The sequence below is a fragment of the Pseudophryne corroboree genome, chromosome 4 (assembly GCF_028390025.1).
Source record: "Pseudophryne corroboree isolate aPseCor3 chromosome 4, aPseCor3.hap2, whole genome shotgun sequence".
NCBI classification, from domain to species: Eukaryota; Metazoa; Chordata; class Amphibia; order Anura; family Myobatrachidae; genus Pseudophryne; species Pseudophryne corroboree.
This window is the reverse complement of record NC_086447.1, coordinates 406,937,555-406,956,402: the sequence shown is the minus strand read 5'-3', so window position 1 is coordinate 406,956,402 and position 18,848 is coordinate 406,937,555. Positions and strand designations below refer to the sequence as shown.

Sequence of the window (18,848 nt, the reverse complement as noted above, 5' to 3'; positions counted from 1 at the left end):
TAAAATATATACATTATCTATATATGCATTTACTTTATGTTTATGGTCAAATCTGGTGGATGCCAGGAGAATGCTTGCTGTCAAAATCTGTACTGAAATTTTAAAGTTTGGTGCAAGGGAATTAGTGGTCTGGTGCTGGTTTTGAGGAATTAGCCTGTTCTCAGCATTTGCAAATGTTAATACTACAGCTTACAATGATATTCTAGGGAAGGTCCTTTCGAGTTTCATCATAACATGGCCGCGGCGCACAAAGAAATGTGCATAAAAATATAAAATAATAAAATAAAGAGTTTGCTGTGGAAGAACAGAACTGGTGCACAGATCCTTGACCACAACCCCAATAAAACATCTTTTTGTGAGAATTGGGACACCACTAATGATCCAGGCCATATCACCCAACGTTAGTGACTAACTGTTGTAGCTAAATGGATGTGATCCATGTAGCTTTGTCCCAGGAAGAGTACAGGCTGTTACAGCGGCAAAGCGGGAATATCTCCATGTTATTGCCCATGTTGTTGGAATTAGATCTTCAGTTTACAACACAGCCTAACATATATTAGGAATTGTTAAGAATTCCTATGCAAAGTTGGTAATGAACATAATTGCTTACTTGACTAACAGAATTCAGACATTATTTACATTGCCTGATGTCCTGCACTGTGTGTGACATACATACTGTATTATTCACTTAATTATCTCATGAGCCTCAAATGCCTCCCACATAGTTATGACTCTTGTCTTAATTGAGCTAGTAACGTTCCTGCATGGTCTAGCTGATGATTAAGTATGCTGGCCGGCTCTGATTGTCTGGTGGGGGCTGGTGTGTGAATGGTGGAATGCATTTTGTAGGAGCTTCACTGACAAGTTAATTTAATATGCAAGGCAAAACAGACACAAATACAGATCAAACTTGTGGTATGAGCAGTCAGTTTTTTCTAAAAAAATTAGAATGAACACTGCAGAGCAGGATGTCATAGAAGGGTTTCTGTGCTTAAAATGGTGATGACACAGGCAATAGAATACCATGCAGTGGTGATATCGTCTGAGGAATCGTCATTCACCATGTTTCAACTGGATAAGTTGAACTTGTGGATTTGTATAGAACTCTATAGCTCTGTATGTTTTTAAACTGAAGAGATTTTGTGATTCTGCAAAGTTGTTGGGTGCATTTTCATGGCATGTTTTTAATTTTGTTATTTCCTTAGAAGGCAAAGAAAATGTTTATTGCTACTTTGTACAATGAAGTACAATGCATCAGGGTTATCTTCCAGGATTACAATGACCACAACTTCAGAACATGTGTCACTCAATGGTTAAATGAAGGTGGTACTCATGTTATCTATATGTTATGCCAATTTTATTCACCAGAGCTGTTCTCAATTGAGGACGTTCTGAAACATGTCCTAGACATCGCGTTTCCCACCACCATCAACCAGGCGTCAATCGATTGACTTTCTTGTGGAAGAATGGTGCCAAATTTCCCTGTCAATTCAATTTCATTTTAATACCAGGCTTCCATTTAGGTGTCCCTTGCTTGCAATTATAATTTTATTTTGTAACCACATGAAGGATAAATTTGACAGGTGCTTTTTTCTCTTGCTTTGCCTTTCTCTGAATCAATATAACAAGTCTTTATAAAGATAGATTGTGTGAAATAAATGACACATCCTGAAAAACTCATCCCAACGTGATGTATAATATGGGAACCCTGGGCTGCTAATTTCAAATTGTGACTTCCTTTACAGCTGTAATTGTTTTGTTGATGGATTGTTTCCATGCTAAATTGATATTCTTTTTATTGTGATGCTGTCGCCCTAAAACAACTCCTCATTCTACTCCTCATCATCATCCTGCGCAATTGAGTGTACACATTAGACGTTTAGGACATTATTTGTTCTGATCCGCATCACAATGATAGATCACCTAATGTGTACCCCACCTACCACACTGGCACAATAACATTTTGAAAATAGTCAATGTAGGTCTTACTTTCTTTTTAAGAGGGTATTCACTTTTTAAAAGCTTCTGGTAAATCTTAAAAACAGAGCGAATAGGACAATAGTGCAGGATTGTCAAGGTTAAAAGACCATTTATTTGTGCATCACACTCGCATAAAGACATAAAACAAAAGCATATCACCACACAGGAGTGGTTAAGGGGTCACAAAGCCCTCTGTGGAACGCAATCACGGATTGTATAACTTCCGGTTGGGAACATGTGGCCCACAGGAGCACCATCCGCTTCCTGCAATAATTGTGGTTGCAGAAAAAATTATGTAGACGGTGGGAAAAAGCTGCTGTGTCACTTCTGGTATCTTTAAAATGCAGCAAAAAGTAGGAAAAGTAAACACCGCCTAGGGGAGTGTCTGAATATGCTCTATAGCTACAAATAGGGATTCTAGGAGACATGCTACCATGCTTCTGTTGAAGGATTTCCTAATCTGAAATGCGTTATGAATTCGGTGGCCGTGATATTTTTGAGGTGTCCACTCTTCAAACGTGCCTGTGGCAACACTGGTAAATCCTATAATAAGGACAATCCTTATGTAGCCCATACACTTGTGAGATATCGGGTACAATCCTTCGATTTCGACCGCATCTGTGAGGTAAATCGAAGGATTATATACACATTTTAGGTATCATGTGACGCGATGCACGGGCACAGTGCGCAGTGCGATCGCATGCTGTTTTTTTACCTCTTTCGATTTATCACACTGAGAGTTGTGATCTGTGAAGATAGGAGCCGATTTCCTGGCCACTCCTCTTTTCCCCCCACTGCGCACAGGACTGGAGAGGAGGCTGGAAGCACGCTGCATAGCTCCCAAACAGCGGACAAGGTAGGCATGCTAAGCCACTGGCCAACAATGATTATTATGTTTTACCACCACTGCCCACCATTATGCTGCTCTACCCACCATTCTACTGGCCCACTGCCCAAAATGCTGGCCCACTGCCCAAAATGCTGCACCACTGCAAGGCACTGCCCACCATTACACTGGCCCACTACCCAAAATGCTGCACCACTGCAAGCCACTGCCCACCATTATGCTGCTCTACCCATCATTATATTGGCACACTGCCCAAAATGCTGCACCACTGCAAGCTCCGGGCCGCGCCCTTTCCGCCATTATGCTGCCCCACTGCAAGCCACTGCCCACCATTATGCTGCTGCACCCACCACTATACTGGCCCACTGCCCAAAATGCTGCAAAACTGCAAGCCACTGGCCGCGCCCTGTCTGCCATTATGCTACCCCACTGCAAGCCACTGCCCACCATTATGCTGCTGCAGTCACCATTATACTGGCCCGCTGCACCACTGCAAGCCACTGGCCGCGCACTGTCTGCCATTATGCTACCCCACTTGCAAGCCACTGCCCACCATTATGCTGCTGCAGCCACCATTATACTGGCCCGCTGCTCCACTGCAAGCCACTGGCCGCACCCTGTCCGTCATTATGCTACCCCACTGCAAGCCACTGCCCTCCATTATGCTGCTGCACCCACCATTATACTGGCCCACTGTCCAAAATGCTGCCCCACTGCAAGCCTCTGGCCGCACCCTGTCAGCCATTATGCTGCTCCACTGCCCACCATTATGCTGCTGCACCCTGCACACCAATGTATCATCACAACATATTTTAGGTAACTCACAGCTAGAAAACAAACTTTATTTAACCAGAATAATACTAAAAAACAAACATTATTTAACCCGAATAATGGAACTTTTTTCATGTTTATTAATATTTCTTTTTTTTTTTCTTCATTCTGCAGATGTCCTATGAGAGCCGCAATTTCCTATTGGGCTTTATCAGCCTCTACCGTGAGGAGGAGTGTCTGTGGCTGACGTCCTCACCAGACTACAGCAACAAACAGAAGAGGGAGGCTGCTTTTAACCGCCTGGTGGAGTACGCCAAGCCCACCTTCTTTGCGGCCTCAGTGGTCTGGGTCCGGAAGAAAATTGCCAATATACGGACAGTCTTTGTAAAAGAGAACCGCGAGGTATAGGAGTCCAAGAGGTCAGGGGCTGTTGCAGACAAGGTCTATATTCCGCAGCTGTGGTATTCCAAAGAACTAAACTTCCTCCTGGAGAAACGGTCAGCTAAGGAGTCCCTAGTGGTGATTGCAAAGCCCGAGAATGGAAGTCTGGATGTGGAGGAGGCCGAAGGGGTAAGTTGCTTTTAAATTGTTCTTACCTAATATATTCCTCCTGCCATGCCACAACTCCTTCCCCATTGAAAAAAAGCATTATATTTTTCATGGACTTCTTTTGCCTTTGCAGTGCCGCATAAGGGTACTGCAGGCGGTCCCACGAGGAAATCAGCACTTTCACCACTGGCTGGTTAGGATCTTCCGGTCCTGCTGGGAGCAAAGGCATTTGCCTCATGGCCTTGCGTCGGAGCATGTTGTGCAGTATACAGCATGCTGTTACTACACAGTCCATTTTGTCCAGTCTCAAGTTTATGGGTCGGTGGAAGATCCTGAACCGGTTGCTGAGAATGCCAAATGCATTCTCAACAACCCGACGGGCCCTAGAAAGGCGGTAGTTGAAAATGTGCCTATCGTGGTTCAGGACTCTTTGCGGGTAGGGCTCCATTATGTGTTCGTGCAGTGCGAAGGCCTCATCTACCACGAACACAAATCCCAGGCCAGTCTTTGTTTGCTCAACAGGCAGCAGATGAATGGAGTTGGTGGTGAGCCTATCATAGAAGCGCATATTTTTCAAGGATACACCATCTGAGCAACGACCATTTTTCCCAACATCCAAGAAAATAAATTCATAGTTTGCATTGACCACCACCCTGAGAACAATGCTAAAGTAGCCTTTATAATTAAAGTAGTCCGACCAACTCTTGGTGGGTGTGGTTATGGGCACATGTTTCCCTTCTATGGCACCACCACAGTTTGGGAAATTCCAGCTCCTGTCAAAGTCCTCTGCAATAGCTTGCCATTCTTCCACGCTTGTAGGAAACTGTAAAAAAAAAAAAAATATATATATTTACTAAATATTTTTTTTTTTACCCTACAGACACCTGAAGACCTCAGCTGTACCCCTGTCCTCAACAACACATCAGCAGAGGACCTGAAATCTCCACAGCTACAGGGTTCCAGGAGGAAGCCACGGAAAACCAAATTTGTTGAAGACCCGCTACTATTGGAGGCTCGTTCACAGCTGTTCTGGAAACCTGATGAATTTGATGACTTTGCATCATATGTTAGCAAAACCATGCGTAAGGTTTCCAAGCAACAGCAAGTAGAGTGCCAGTGCCTGGTGTCACAGGTTTTGTACAAAACACTCACAGGACAACTGATACCAGAGTGGAACGTTCATGGGTCAGAACCTCAAGCACCTGCTCCTCATCTCCCATTGACCTTCAGTTCACCACCCACGTACTCTTCCTCCAGTACCCATCCTCCTCCGCATCCCTGCTACCATTCCGGTTATCCGCAACCGTGGACCCCATCCACCTACCCTTCCTCCACTTTCCATCCTCCTCAAACCCCACCCCCATCCACCACCCTTCCCCCCGCTATCCAATCTCCTCCTCAACCCAGCTACCCTTCCCAAGCCAGCCACATATCCACAGTCCCCTCCGCAATTTTAACCTCCTTGAGGTTACAGGGGGGACAAGAGGAGGTGGAGGAGACAAGTCTCTTTCAAATGTAGGTTGATTCTCATTTACTGCTGCCCTTGTTATACATACCAACAGATGTGGTGCTTTCTGATACTGCGGTGAGTGTCAACGCTTTCAGGCGGACAATGCACACATGCTGCTAGGGACAGGTTGATGGTACCGGGGACCCATCTTCCTGCCCCTAGCTGCATGCGTGCATTGCGCCTCTGGCACTGGTGACACTCAACACCGTAGTATCAGAATGCACTACATCTGTTGGTATATATAAAATTCCTGCTGCCCAGGTATATATTGCGATAAATCTGGTGCACTATGATATAGTGTTTTAGTGGCACCACTTTAAGGTGGACAATGCACACATGCAGCTTGGGTCATGTTGATGTTGCCGGGGTGCCTGAAGCCGGGCCTACTTGCATGTTTGCATTGTGCCCCTGAAAGCGCTGCCACTTAAAAAACACTGTATATCATACTGCACCATATTTATATTCAAAATTCAAATTTGAAGAATCAATATAAAGTTCTAGTGTTTGAAAAAGTTTAGCCATGTTGGCCGCATATTACTAAAAATACTTATGTTTATATATAAATATATATATACAATAATTTTTTTGGTTCACAAATGTATTCATGCACTTAGATATTGCAGCATATGTGGTGCATTCTGATACTGTGGCATTGAGTGGCACCACAGCCAGGGGCACAATGCACACATGCAAATTGGTGCAGGTTGATGGAACCAGGGACCCATCTTCCTACCCCAAGCTGCATGTGTGCATTGTGCCCCTGGCTGCGGTGCCACTCAACGCCGTAGTTTCAGAATGCACCACATCTGCTGCTATATCTAGCAATTTTTTTTCATGTCATAAATGTAATGATGCAGATGTGCTGCATCATGAAAACCATGGTTAAGAGTGACACCGCTTTTAGGCGCACAATACAAACATGCTGCTAGGGGCAGGTTGTTGGTGCCGGGGAACCTCAATTTCTCCAGACCCAGACCACAGTGTCCGCTAAGAAGGTGAGCTATGACTACTCCACCAGGCGGTTATAGGCAGTCTCCCTCTTCTGTCTGTTTGTTCAGTCACCCACAGGCAATCTTCCTCATGGAGTCTGAAATCATGTGCCGCTGCCACCATATCTCATACTGCACCAGATGCTACTATACAGAAACTGTTTGAAAAGGTTCAGCCATGTTGGCTGCATATTTATAAAAATAGTTATATATTTTGATATATATATATATGGCATTTTTTTAATGTTTCACAAATGTAATGCCCTTGCTATATATAGCGACAAATGTGGTGCATTCTAATACTACGCCATCGAGTGGCACCGCTCCAGGGGCACAATGCACACATGCAACTTCATGCAGGTTGATGGTACCGGGGACCCATCTTCCTACCCCAAGTTGCTTGTGTGCATTGTGCCCCTGGCTGCGGTACCACTCGATGGCGTAGTATTAGAATGCACCACATTTGTCGCTATATACTGTATAGCTTCTTTTTTTTTCCATTTCATAAATGTGCTGCATCATGAAAACGTATACTGTTTGTTAAAGTTTAGCTATGTTGGCCACATATTTAATAAAGTTACATATTTAATAAAGCACGTTATTTTTTCTACCAAATTCAGTTTGCAAAATAAAACATTTTGTTACACGACAAGCAATGTGTGGTGTCATTTTCTTACCTTGTAGTACTTGTACTGAAGCATCTTGATAATATCCTTCCAGGTTTCAGGTATAATGTGTCCCAAAGCCTGCCCAGAGATACGGGTCCCAAACTTCAGCTCCTCAAATGACTGTCCAGTAGCAAGGAACTGCAGGGTAGCCACGAGCCTCTCCTCACCATGGATAGGAAGCCACCTTTTGGTACCCCGCTTCAGTATGGGGGGTCACCAGACACCGCAAATCCTGGAAGGTGTCATCATCCATGCGCAGGAAGTTGCGGTAGTCATTCAGGTTGTTGTCCCTGATCTCATCCAGGAGGGGCATGTAGGAACGAGTAGACCGCTTAAGCACCCACTCCTTCGTGCAGCAAGATCTCTCTCTCCACCTTTGCTGGGCCCTCTCCCTGTCTCCCCTCATCTTCAGCACAGAGTAGCATGTGAGAGCCTGATAGCGAGTAGATTCCATCTCTACACACTCACAGCAGTATAGAAACACTTTGTATTGCAAGCAGAACAAAGCAGTGCACGGTAGCTAGCAATGTGGAACGAGCAGCAGGTATAAACCAAAGTTTTCTAGTCACAAAGCAAACTGAAGTGCACAGAATTAAATTGGCTGCCTGTTTATATATCCCCTAGATAGCCTAGCCCTCTATTTACATTTTGAAAGATCTTGCAGATAAATCTGGTGTGCTTTGGTCAGCATGCGATGCACTCGCATTCGATTTTCTCTTACGTACTATAGGATGCTGGGGACTCCGTAAGGACCATGGGGTATAGACGGGCTCTGCAGGAGACATGGGCACCTAAAAGAACTTTTCCTATGGGTGTGCACTGGCTCCTACCTCTATGCCCCTCCTCCAGACCTCAGTTAGATTCTGTGCCCAGAGGAGAAGGGCACACTGCAGAGAGCTCTCCTGAGTTTTCTGTGGAAAAAGAATTTTGTTAGGTTTTTTATTTTCAGGGAGTCCTGTTGGCAACAGGCTCCCTGCATCGTGGGACTGAGGGGAGAGAAGCAGACCTACTTAACTGATAGGCTCTGCTTCTTAGGCTACTGGACACCATTAGCTCCAGGGGGAGTCGGAACACAGGTCTCACCCTGGGGTTCGTCCCGGAACCGCGCCGCCGTCCTCCTCCCAGATGCCGGAAGATAGAAGCCGGGTGAGTATGAGAAACAAGAAGACATCTCAGGCGGCAGAAGACTTCAGATCTTCATGAGGTAAGGCGCGCAGCAGTAAGCTGCGCGCCATTGCTCCCATACAAAACACACTCACAGCACTGATGGGTGCAGGGCGCAGGGGGCGCCCTGGGCAGAAATAAACCTCGTTTTTGGGCAATAAGGTGCTATTAGGCTGCGGAGGCAGCAAATAGTTGATCCCCCGCCATTTTTGTGAAAATTGAAGAAGGACCGAAGCCCGCCGCTGGGGGGGCGGAGCTTGGTCCCTCAGCACTAACCAGCGCCGTTTTCTCCACAGAGCTGGATGAGAAATGCTGGCTCCCCGGACTCTCCCCTGCTGAACGTTTCAGAGGTTGGAAAAAAGAAAGGGGGGGGCACATTGGCGCGCAGTGAGTGGGAAATTGGGGATATATATATATATATATATATATATATGTATATAAAATATAAAAGCGCCATCTGGTTTTTCTCTTACGTCCTACAAGATGCTGGGGACTCCGTAAGGACCATGGGGTATAGACGGGCTCCACAGGAGATAGGGCACCTAAAAAGAACTTTGACTATGGGTGTGCACTGGCTCCTCCCTCTATGCCCCTCCTCCAGACCTCAGTTAGATCTTGTGCCCAGAGGAGAATGGGTGCACTGCAGAGAGCTCTCCAGAGTTTTCTATTGAAGAAGAATTTTGTTAGGTTTTTTATTTTCAGGGAGTCCTGTTGGCAACTGGCTCCCTGCATCGTAGGACCGAGGAGAGAGAAGCAGAGCTGGCTTGTCAAGTTGGGCAATGCTTCTAAGGCTACTGGACACCATTCGCTCCAGAGGGAGTCGGAACACAGGTCTCACCTGGGGTTCGTCCCGGAGCCGCGCCGCCGTCCTCCTCACAGATGCAGAAGATAGAAGCCGGATAGAGCAGGCAGAAGACATCTTAGGTGGCAGAAGACATCAGATCTTCATGAGGTAAGGCGCGAAGCGGTAAGCTACGTGCCATTGCTCCCAGTCACACACATACAGAGCAGCACTGAAGGGTGCAGGGGGGGGGGGGGGGGGGCGCGCGCGCCCTGGGCAGCGATAAGCCTCACATTTGGCCAAATACAGTTTGATTAGGCTGCGGAGGCAGTAAATCTATGATCCCCCGCCATTTTATTGAAAAATCACTGGGACCGAAGCCCGCCATCGGGTGGGCGGGGCTTGATCCTCAGCACTAACCAGCGCCATTTTCTCCACAGAAGCTGCATGAGAAAACGCTGGCTCCCTGGTCTCTCCCCTGCTGAACTTCACAGGCTTGAAAAAAGAGGAGGGGGGCACATTAGCGACGCAGTGAGTGGGAATTGGCATATTATATATAAAAAAGCGCTATCTGGACATATTTTTTCCAGTGTTTTTAAGCGCTGGTGTGTGCTGGCATACTCTCTATCTGTCTCTCCTTAGGGCCTGGTTGGGGTTTTGTCCCCTTATAGGTTAATCCCTGTGTGTGTGGGGTGTCGGTACGTGTGTGTCCACATGTCTGAGGCGGAAGGCTTCTCCAAGGAGAAGGTGGAGCAAATGAGTGGTGTGTCCCCATCGGTTGTGCCGACTCCAGATTGGATGGACATGTGGCATATGTTGAATGCAAGTGTGGCATCTTTACATAAAAGGCTTGATAAGGCTGAATTAGGGGGGACATCAGGGGGTCAATCCTCGGATTGGACCGACTCACAGGGCCCATCGGGGTCTCAAAAGCGTCCCTTAACACAAGTCACTACTACCGACACGGATTCTGATTCCAGTGTCGACTATGACGAAGTAAAATTACACCCTAGGGTGACTAAAACCATTCAGTGCATGATTGTGGCAATAAGGGATGTGTTGCATATTGTGGATGAACCCTCGGTCCCCGACACAAGGGTACACATGTTTAAGGAAAAGAAACAGATTATTAACTTTCCCACATCTCATGAATTAAATGAATTCTTTGGAAAAGCTTGGGTGACTCCGGATAAGAGACCGCAGATCCCCAAAAGAATTTATATGGCATACCCCTTCCCTAAGCAGGACAGGGAGATTTGGGAACCACCCCCCACTGTGGACAAGGCCCTGACGCGCTTGTCCAAGAAAGTGGCGCTACCGTCTCCTGACACAGCAGCCCTTAAGGACCCTGCAGATCGCAGGCAAGAAACTACCTTAAAGTGTATTTATTCTCATACGGGTGCTGTGCTAAGACCGACAATTGCGTCGGCATGGGTGTGTAGCGCAATTGCAGCTTGGACAGATGAGCTGACAGATCAATTTGATAATATGGATAAGGATACTATATTCCTAACTCTAGCCCATATTAAAGACGCAGTCTTATTTATGAGGGATGCTCAAAGGGACATTGGATTGCTAGCTTCTAGGGCCAATGCCATGTCTGTCTCAGCGAGAAGATCCTTATGGACTCGCCAATGGACGGGTGATGCGGATTCCAAGAAACATATGGAAGTACTACCCTATAAGGGTGATGTATTGTTTGGGGATGGGCTGACGGACCTGGTTTCCACAGCTACAGCAGGTAAATCAAATTTTTTACCATATATTCCCCAACAGCAAAAGAAAGTAACACCCTATCAGATGCAGTCCTTTCGGTCGCACAAGTCCAAAAGAGGTCGGGGATCCTCTTTCCTCGCCAGAGGTAAGGGCAGAGGCAAGAGAGCACCTGCTTCGGCAGGTGCCCAGGAACCAAAGTCCTCCCCGGCTGCTCCAAAACCCACAGCATGACGCTGGGGCTTCCCTGAGGGAGTCCGCATCGGTGGGGGCACGTCTTCGACTTTTCAGTCAGGCCTGGGTCATTTCGGACCTTAATCCCTGGGTGGTGGAAATAGTTTCCCAGGGTTACAAATTGGAATTCGAGGAGGTGCCCCCGCGCCGATTTTTCAAATCGGCCCTACCAGCTTCCACATCGGAAAGGGATATAGTGTTAGCTGCAATTCAAACGCTGTGTATACAGCAAGTGATAATCAAGGTTCCCCTGCACCAGCAGGGAAGAGGTTACTACTCAACCCTCTTTGTGGTCCCGAAACCGGACGGTTCGGTCAGACCTATTTTGAATCTGAAATCCCTAAACCTGTACATAAAAAGATTCAAATTCAAAATGGAATCTCTCAGAACGATAATAGCCAACATGGAGGAGGGGGAGTTTATGGTGTCTCTGGACATAAAGGATGCGTACCTTCATGTCCCCATATATGCCCCCCATCAGGAATACCTGAGATATGCTGTACAGGATTGTCATTACCAATTTCAGACGTTGCCGTTTGGACTCTCCACGGCCCCGAGGATTTTCACCAAGATAATGGCGGAAATGATGGTTGTCCTGCGCAAGCATGGAGTCACAATTATCCCATACTTGGACGATCTCCTGATAAATGCGAGATCAAGGGAGAAATTGCTGAGCAGTGTGGCGCTCTCTCTGAGAGTGCTCCAGCAACACGGTTGAATTCTAAATCTACCGAAGTCTCAGTTGATTCCGACAACTCGACTACCGTTCCTTGGTATAATACTGGATACGGAACAAATGAAGGTCTTCCTCCCAATAGAGAAAGCCCAAGACATCCAGAACATGGTCAGAGACCTGCTAAAACCGAAAAGGGTGTCAGTTCACCAATGCACTCGAGTTCTGGGGAAAATGGTGGCGGCCTACGAGGCCATTCCCTTCGGAAGGTTCCATGCAAGGACTTTTCAATGGGGCCTTCTGGACAAGTGGTCCGGGTCCCATCTGCACTTACATCGGAAAATAACTCTGTCCCCAGGGACCAGAGTGTCCCTCCTGTGGTGGTTGCAAAGTGCTCACCTCCTGGAGGGTCGCAGGTTCGGAATTCAGGATTGGATCCTGGTTACCACGGACGCGAGCCTCTGAGGATGGGGAGCGGTCACACAGGGAAAAAATTTTCAGGGTCTTTGGTCAGACCAGGAGTCCTGTCTCCACATCAATGTGTTGGAACTCAGGGCCATTTACAACGGCCTTCGACAAGCGGAGAGTTTTCTTCGAAACCTACCGGTTCTGATTCAATCAGGCAATGTCACAGCAGTGGCTCATGTGAACCGCCAAGGCGGGACAAAAAGCAGAGTCGCGATGGCGGAAGCCACAAGAATCCTTCGCTGGGCAGAAAATCATGTAAGCACTCTGTCAGCTGTCTTCATTCCGGGAGGGGACAACTGGGAAGCAGACTTCCTCAGCAGACACGATCTCCATCCAGGAGAGTGGGGACTTCATCAAGAAGTCTTTGCAGACGTAACACGTCTTTGGTGGACTCCTCAAATACACATGATGGCGTCACGCCTCAACAAAAAACTTCAGAGGTATTGCGCCAGGTCTCGGGACCCTCAGGCAGTAGCAGTAGACGCTCTGGTAACACCCTGGGTGTTCAAATCGGTCTACGTGTTTCCTCCTCTTCCTCTCATTACAAAAGTGTTGAGGATCATAAGACGAAGATGAGTACGAACGATACTCGTTGTCCCAGACTGGCCTCGAAGGGCCTGGTATTCGGATCTACAAGAGATGCTCACAGGAGATCCCTTGCCTCTTCCTCTGAGGGAAGACCTGTTGCAGCAGGGGCCCTGTGTATTTCAAGACTTACCGCGGTTACGTTTGACGGCATGTCGGTTGAACGCCGAATCCTAGCGAAAAAGGGGATTCCGGAAGAGGTCATCCCTACTTTAATAAAGGCTAGGAAGGAGCTGACAATAAAACATTATCACCGTATCTGGCGAAAGTATGTGTCTTGGTGTGAGACCAAGAATGCACCTACGGAAGATTTTCATCTGGGTCGTCTTCTCCACTTCCTACAGACAGGAGTGGATATGGGCCTGAAATTAGGCTCTGTTAAGGTACAGATTTCGGCCCTCTCGATTTTCTTTCAGAAGGAATTGTCTTCTCTTCCAGAAGTCCAGACGTTTGTAAAGGGAGTGCTGCACATCCAGCCCCCTTTTGTGCCTCCAGTGGCACCATGGGACCTGAACGTGGTGTTGCAGTTCCTAAACTCACACTGGTTTGAACCGCTTAACAAGGTTGAGTTGAAATTTCTTACCTGGAAGGTGTCATGTTGTTGGCCTTAGCATCAGCAAGGTGAGTGTCAAAATTGGCGGCTTTGTCACACAAGAGCCCCTACTTGATTTTTCATGTGGATCGAGCTGAATTGAGGACACATCCGCAATTTTTGCCTAAAGTGGTTTCTTCGTTCCATATGAATCAACCTATTGTGGTGCCTGTGGCTACGAGTGACCTGGAGGATTCCAGATCCCTGGACGTAGTCAGGGCCTTAAAAATGTATGTAGCCAGGACGGCTAGAATTAGGAAAACAGAGGCTCTGTTTGTCCTGTATGCGGACAATAAGATTGGCGCTCCAGCTTTGAAGCAGACTATTGCTCGCTGAATCTGTAATACGATTCAGCAGGCTTACTCTACGGCTGGATTGTCGGTACCAAATTCGGTCAATGCCCATTCCACTAGGAAGGTGGGCTCTTCTTGGGCGGCTGCCCGAGGCGTCTCGGCATTACAGCTTTGCCGAGCGGCGACTTGGTCGGGGTCAAACACTTTTGCTAAATTCTACAAGTTTGATACCCTGGCTGATGAGGACCTAGCGTTTGCGCAGTCGGTGCTGCAGAGTCATACGCACTCTCCCGCCCGATTGGATGCATTGGTATAAACTCCATGGTCTTTACGGAGTCCCCAGCATCCTCTAGGACGTGAGAGAAAATAAGATTTTAAACCTACCGGTAAATCTATTTCTCCTAGTCCGTAGAGGATGCTGGGCGCCCGTCCCAGTGCGGAAACTCTGCAAGACTTGTATATAGTTGTTGCTTACATAAGGGTAATGTTACAGTTGACATCGGTCTTGGACCTTTACTGTTGTTTTGTTCATACTGTTAACTGGTTATGTATGTTCCAGGTTACATGGTATGATTGGTGTGGGCTGGTATGAATCTTGCCCTTGGATTGCTAAATCCTGCCTTGCATTGTCCATCTCCTCTGGGCACAGTTCTCTAACTGAGGTCTGGAGGAGGGGCATAGAGGGAGGAGCCAGTGCACACCCATAGTCAAAGTTCTTTTTAGGTGCCCTATCTCCTGTGGAGCCCGTCTATACCCCATGGTCCTTACGGAGTCCCCAGCATCCTCTACGGACTAGGAGAAATAGATTTACCGCTAGGTTTAAAATTTATTTTCCAGTGTCATTTGGGCGCTGGGTGTGTGCTGGCAACTCTCTCTCTGTCTCTCCTAAGGGCCTGGTTGGGGTTTTGTCCCCTTATAGGTATATCCCTGTGTGTGTGGGGGGTCGGTACGTGCGTGTCGACATGTCTGAAGCGGAAGGCTTCTCCAAGGAGGAGGTAGAGCAGATGAGTGGTGTGTCCCCCATCGGTAGTGCCGACTCAGGAATGGATGGACATGTGGCATATGTTGAATGCAAGTGTGACATCTTTACATAAGAGGCTAGATAAGGCTGAATTCGGGGAGGCGTCAGGGGGTCAATCCTCGGATTGGACCGACTCACAGGGCCCGTCGGGGTCTCAAAAGCGTCCCTTGGCAAAAATTGTGGACACAACTACTGACACGTACTCTGATTCCAGTGTCGACTATGATGAAGCTAAATTGCACCCTAAGGTGACAAAGAGCATTCAGTGTATGATTACAGCAATAAGAGATGTGTTGCATATTGCTGATGAACCCTCTGTTCCTGACATGAGGGTACACATGTTTAAGGAAAAGAAACCGATAATAAACTTTCCCCCATCTCATGAAATTAATGAGTTTTTTGTAAAAGCTTGGGAGACTCCGGATAAGAGACCGCAGATTCCCAAAAGAATTAATATGGCATACCCCTAACCTACACAGGACAGGGTACGTTGGGAATCCTCTCCCACTGTGGACAAGGCTTTAACGCGACTGTCAAAGAAAGTGGCGCTACCGTCTCCAGACACAGCGGCCCTCGAGGATCCTGCGGATCGCAGGCAAGAGACTACTTTAAAGTCTTTTTATTCACATACTGGAGCTTTGCTAAGACCGACTATTGCGTCGGCATGGGAATGTAGCACAATTTCTGCCTGGACAGATAACCTGTCGGCTGACCTTGATACCATGGATAGAGATACTGTTTTGTTAATTCTAGCCCATATCAAAGACGCAGTCTTGTATATGAGAGACGCTCAAAGGGACATTGGATTACTGGCTTCCAGAGCCAATGCCATGGCTATTTCAGCGAGAAGATCCTTATGGACCCGCCAGTGGACGGGTGATGCGGATTCAAAAAAGCATATGGAGGTTCTACCCTATAGGGGAGACGTGTTGTTTGGGGATGGGCTGGCGGACCTGGTGTCCACAGCTACCACAGGTAAATCTAACTTTTTACCATTTATTCCCCAACAGCAGAAGAAAACTCCAAAATATCAGATGCAGTCCTTTCGGTCACAAAAGTCCAGAAGAGGTCGGGGATCCTCCTTCCTTGCCAGAGGTAAAGGTAGAGGGAAAAGAACACCTGCTTCGGCTGGTGCCCAGGAACAGAAGTCCTCCCCGGCTTCTACAAAACCCACTGCATGACACTGGGTCTCCCCTGCGGGAGTCCGCATCGGTGGGGGATCGTCTTCGACTCTTCAGCCAGGTCTGGGTCAGCTCAGACCTGAATCCTTGGGCGTTGGAAATAGTTTCCCAAGGCTACAAACTGGAATTCAAAGAGGTGCCCCCACGCCAATTTTTACAGGTCGGCCTTACCAGCTTCTACCCCAGACAGGGATGTAGTGTTAGCTGCAATTCAAACGCTGTGTCAGCAGCAAGTAATTATCAGGGTTCCCTTGAACCAACAGGGAAGAGGGTACTATTCAACCCTCTTTGTGGTCCCGAAACCGGATGGTTCGGTCAGACCTATTTTGAATCTAAAATCGCTAAACCTGTACATGAAAAGATTCAAATTCAAGATGGAATAGCTTAGGGCGATAATAGCCAGCATGGAGGAGGGGGAGTTTATGGTGTCACTGGACATAAAGGATGCTTACCTTCATGTCCCCATATATCCTTCCCATCAGGAGTACCTGAGATTCACTGTACAGGATTGTCATTACCTTTTTTAGAGGTTGCAGTTTGGGCTTTCCACGGCCCCAAGGATTTTCACCAAGATAATGGCGGAAATGATGATGGTCCTGCGCAAGCATGGAGTCACAATTATCCCATACTTGGACGATCTCCTGATAAAGGCGAGATCAAGAGAGCAATTGCTGAGCAATGTGACACTCTCTCTGAGAGTGCTCAAGCAACACGGTTGGATTCTAAATCTACCGAAGTCACAGTTGATTTCGACAACTCGACTAATGTTCCTAGGTATGATACTGGATATGGAACAAAAGAAGGTTTTTCTCCCGTTGGAAAAAGCCCTGGACAGCCAGAACATGGTCAGAGACCTGCTAAAGCCAAAAAGAGTGTCAGTTCATCAATGCACTCGTGTCCTGGGGAAAATGGTGGCAGCCTACGAGGCCATCCCCTTCGGCAGGTTCCATGCAGAGACGTTTCAATGGGACCTTCTGGACAAATGGTCCGGGTCCCATCTACATTTACATCGGAAAATAACACTGTCCCCGGGACCAGGGTGTCTCTTCTATGGTGGCTGCAAAGTGCTCACCTTCTGGAGGGTCGCAGGTTCGGAATTCAGGACTGGATCCTGGTAACCACGGACGCGAGCCTCTGAGGATGGGGAGCAGTCACCCAAGGAAGAAATTTTCAGGGACTGTGGTCAGACCAGGAGTCCTGTCTACACATCAACGTGTTGGAGCTAAGAGCCATATACAACGGCCTTCGACAAGCGGAGAGTCTCTTCGCAACCTACCGGTTCTGATTCAATCAGACAATGTCACAGCAGTAGCTCATGTGAACTGCCAAGGTGGGACAAGAAGCAGAGCCGCGATGGCGGAAGCAACCAGCATTCTTTGCTGGGCAGAAAATCACGTAAGTGGTCTGTCAGCTGTCTTCATTCCGGGAGTGGACAACTGGGAAGCAGACTTCCTCAGCAGACACGATCTCCATCCAGGAGAGTGGGGACTTCATTAAGAAGTCCTTGCAGTGATAACGGGTCTTTGGGGAGTTCCTCAAATAGACATGATGGCGTCACGCCTCAACAAGAAGCTTTGGAGGTATTGTGCCAGGTTCCATGACCCTCAGGCAGTAGCAGTAGACGCCCTGGTAACACCATGGGTGTTCCAATCGGTCTACGTGTTTCCTCCTCTTCCTCTCATCACAAAGGTGTTGAGGATCATAAGGCGAAAAAGAGTACAGACAATACTCATTGTTCCAGACTGGCCTCAAAGGGCCTGGTGCTCAGATCTTCAGGAGATGCTCACAGGAGATCCCTGGCCTCTTCCTCTAAGGGAGGACCTGTTGCAGCAGGGTCCTTGCGTGTTCCAAGACTTACCGCGGTTACGTTTGACGGCATGGCGGTTGAACGCCGGATCCTAGCTGAGAAGGGGATTCCGGAGGAGGTCATCCCTACTCTAATAAAGGCTAGAAAGGAGGTGACTGTAAAACATTATCACCGTATCTGACGAAAATATGTGTTTTGGTGTGAGACCAAGAACGCCCCTACGGAAGATTTTCATTTAGGTCGTTTTCTCCTCTTCCTACAGACAGGAGTGGATATGGGCCTGCAATTAGGCTCTGTTAATGTACAGATTTCGGCCCTCTCGATATTCTTTCAGAAGGAATTGGCTTCTCTTCCAGAAGTCCAGACTTTTGTAAAGGGAGTGCTACACATCCAGCCTCCTTTTGTGCCTCCAGTGGCACCATGGGACCTGAACGTGGTGTTGCAGTTCCTAAAATCACACTGGTTTGAACCACTTCACAAGGTTGAGTTGAAATTTCTTACCTGGAGGTGGTCATGTTGTTGGCCTTAGCATCTGCAAGGCGAGTGTCAGAATTGGCGGCCTTGTCTCACAAGAGCCCCTACTTGATTTTTCATGTTGATAGAGCGGAATTGAGGACACGCCCTCAAATTTTGCCTAAGGTGGTTTCCTCATTCCATATGAACCAACTCATTGTGGTGCCTGATGCCTTGAGGATTTATGTAGCCAGGACGGCTAGAATTAGGAAAACAGAGGCTCTGTTTGTCCTGTATGCTGCCAACAAGATTGGCGCGCCTGCTTCGAAGCAGACTATTGCTCGCTGGATCCGTAGCACGATTCAGCAGGCTTATTCTACGGCTGGATTGCCGTTACCGCATTCGGTTAAGGCCCATTCCACTAGGAAGGTGGGCTCTTCTTGGGCGGCTGCCCGAGGCGTCTCGGCATTACAGCTTTGCCGAGCAGCAACTTGGTCGGGGTCAAACACTTTTGCTAAATTCTACAAGTTTGATACCCTGGCTGATGAGGACCTAACATTTGCTCAGTC

General features: G+C 47.6%; 2 protein-coding genes across 2 annotated transcripts in view; both read left to right on the top strand.

The window, feature by feature from the left end:
* Positions 1-18,848, top strand: part of LMBRD1 (LMBR1 domain containing 1) — a 677,250-nt gene that overhangs the window by 212,120 nt on the left and 446,282 nt on the right. The window lies entirely within an intron of this gene.
* Positions 997-5,748, top strand: LOC134909303 (WASH complex subunit 1-like). The gene is made up of 5 exons (XM_063916041.1): positions 997-1,116; positions 1,206-1,334; positions 3,773-3,940; positions 4,007-4,168; positions 5,028-5,748. Exons 1-5 carry the CDS (start codon positions 997-999, stop codon positions 5,664-5,666), a joined length of 1,218 nt encoding a protein of 405 aa, XP_063772111.1. The 3' UTR covers positions 5,667-5,748.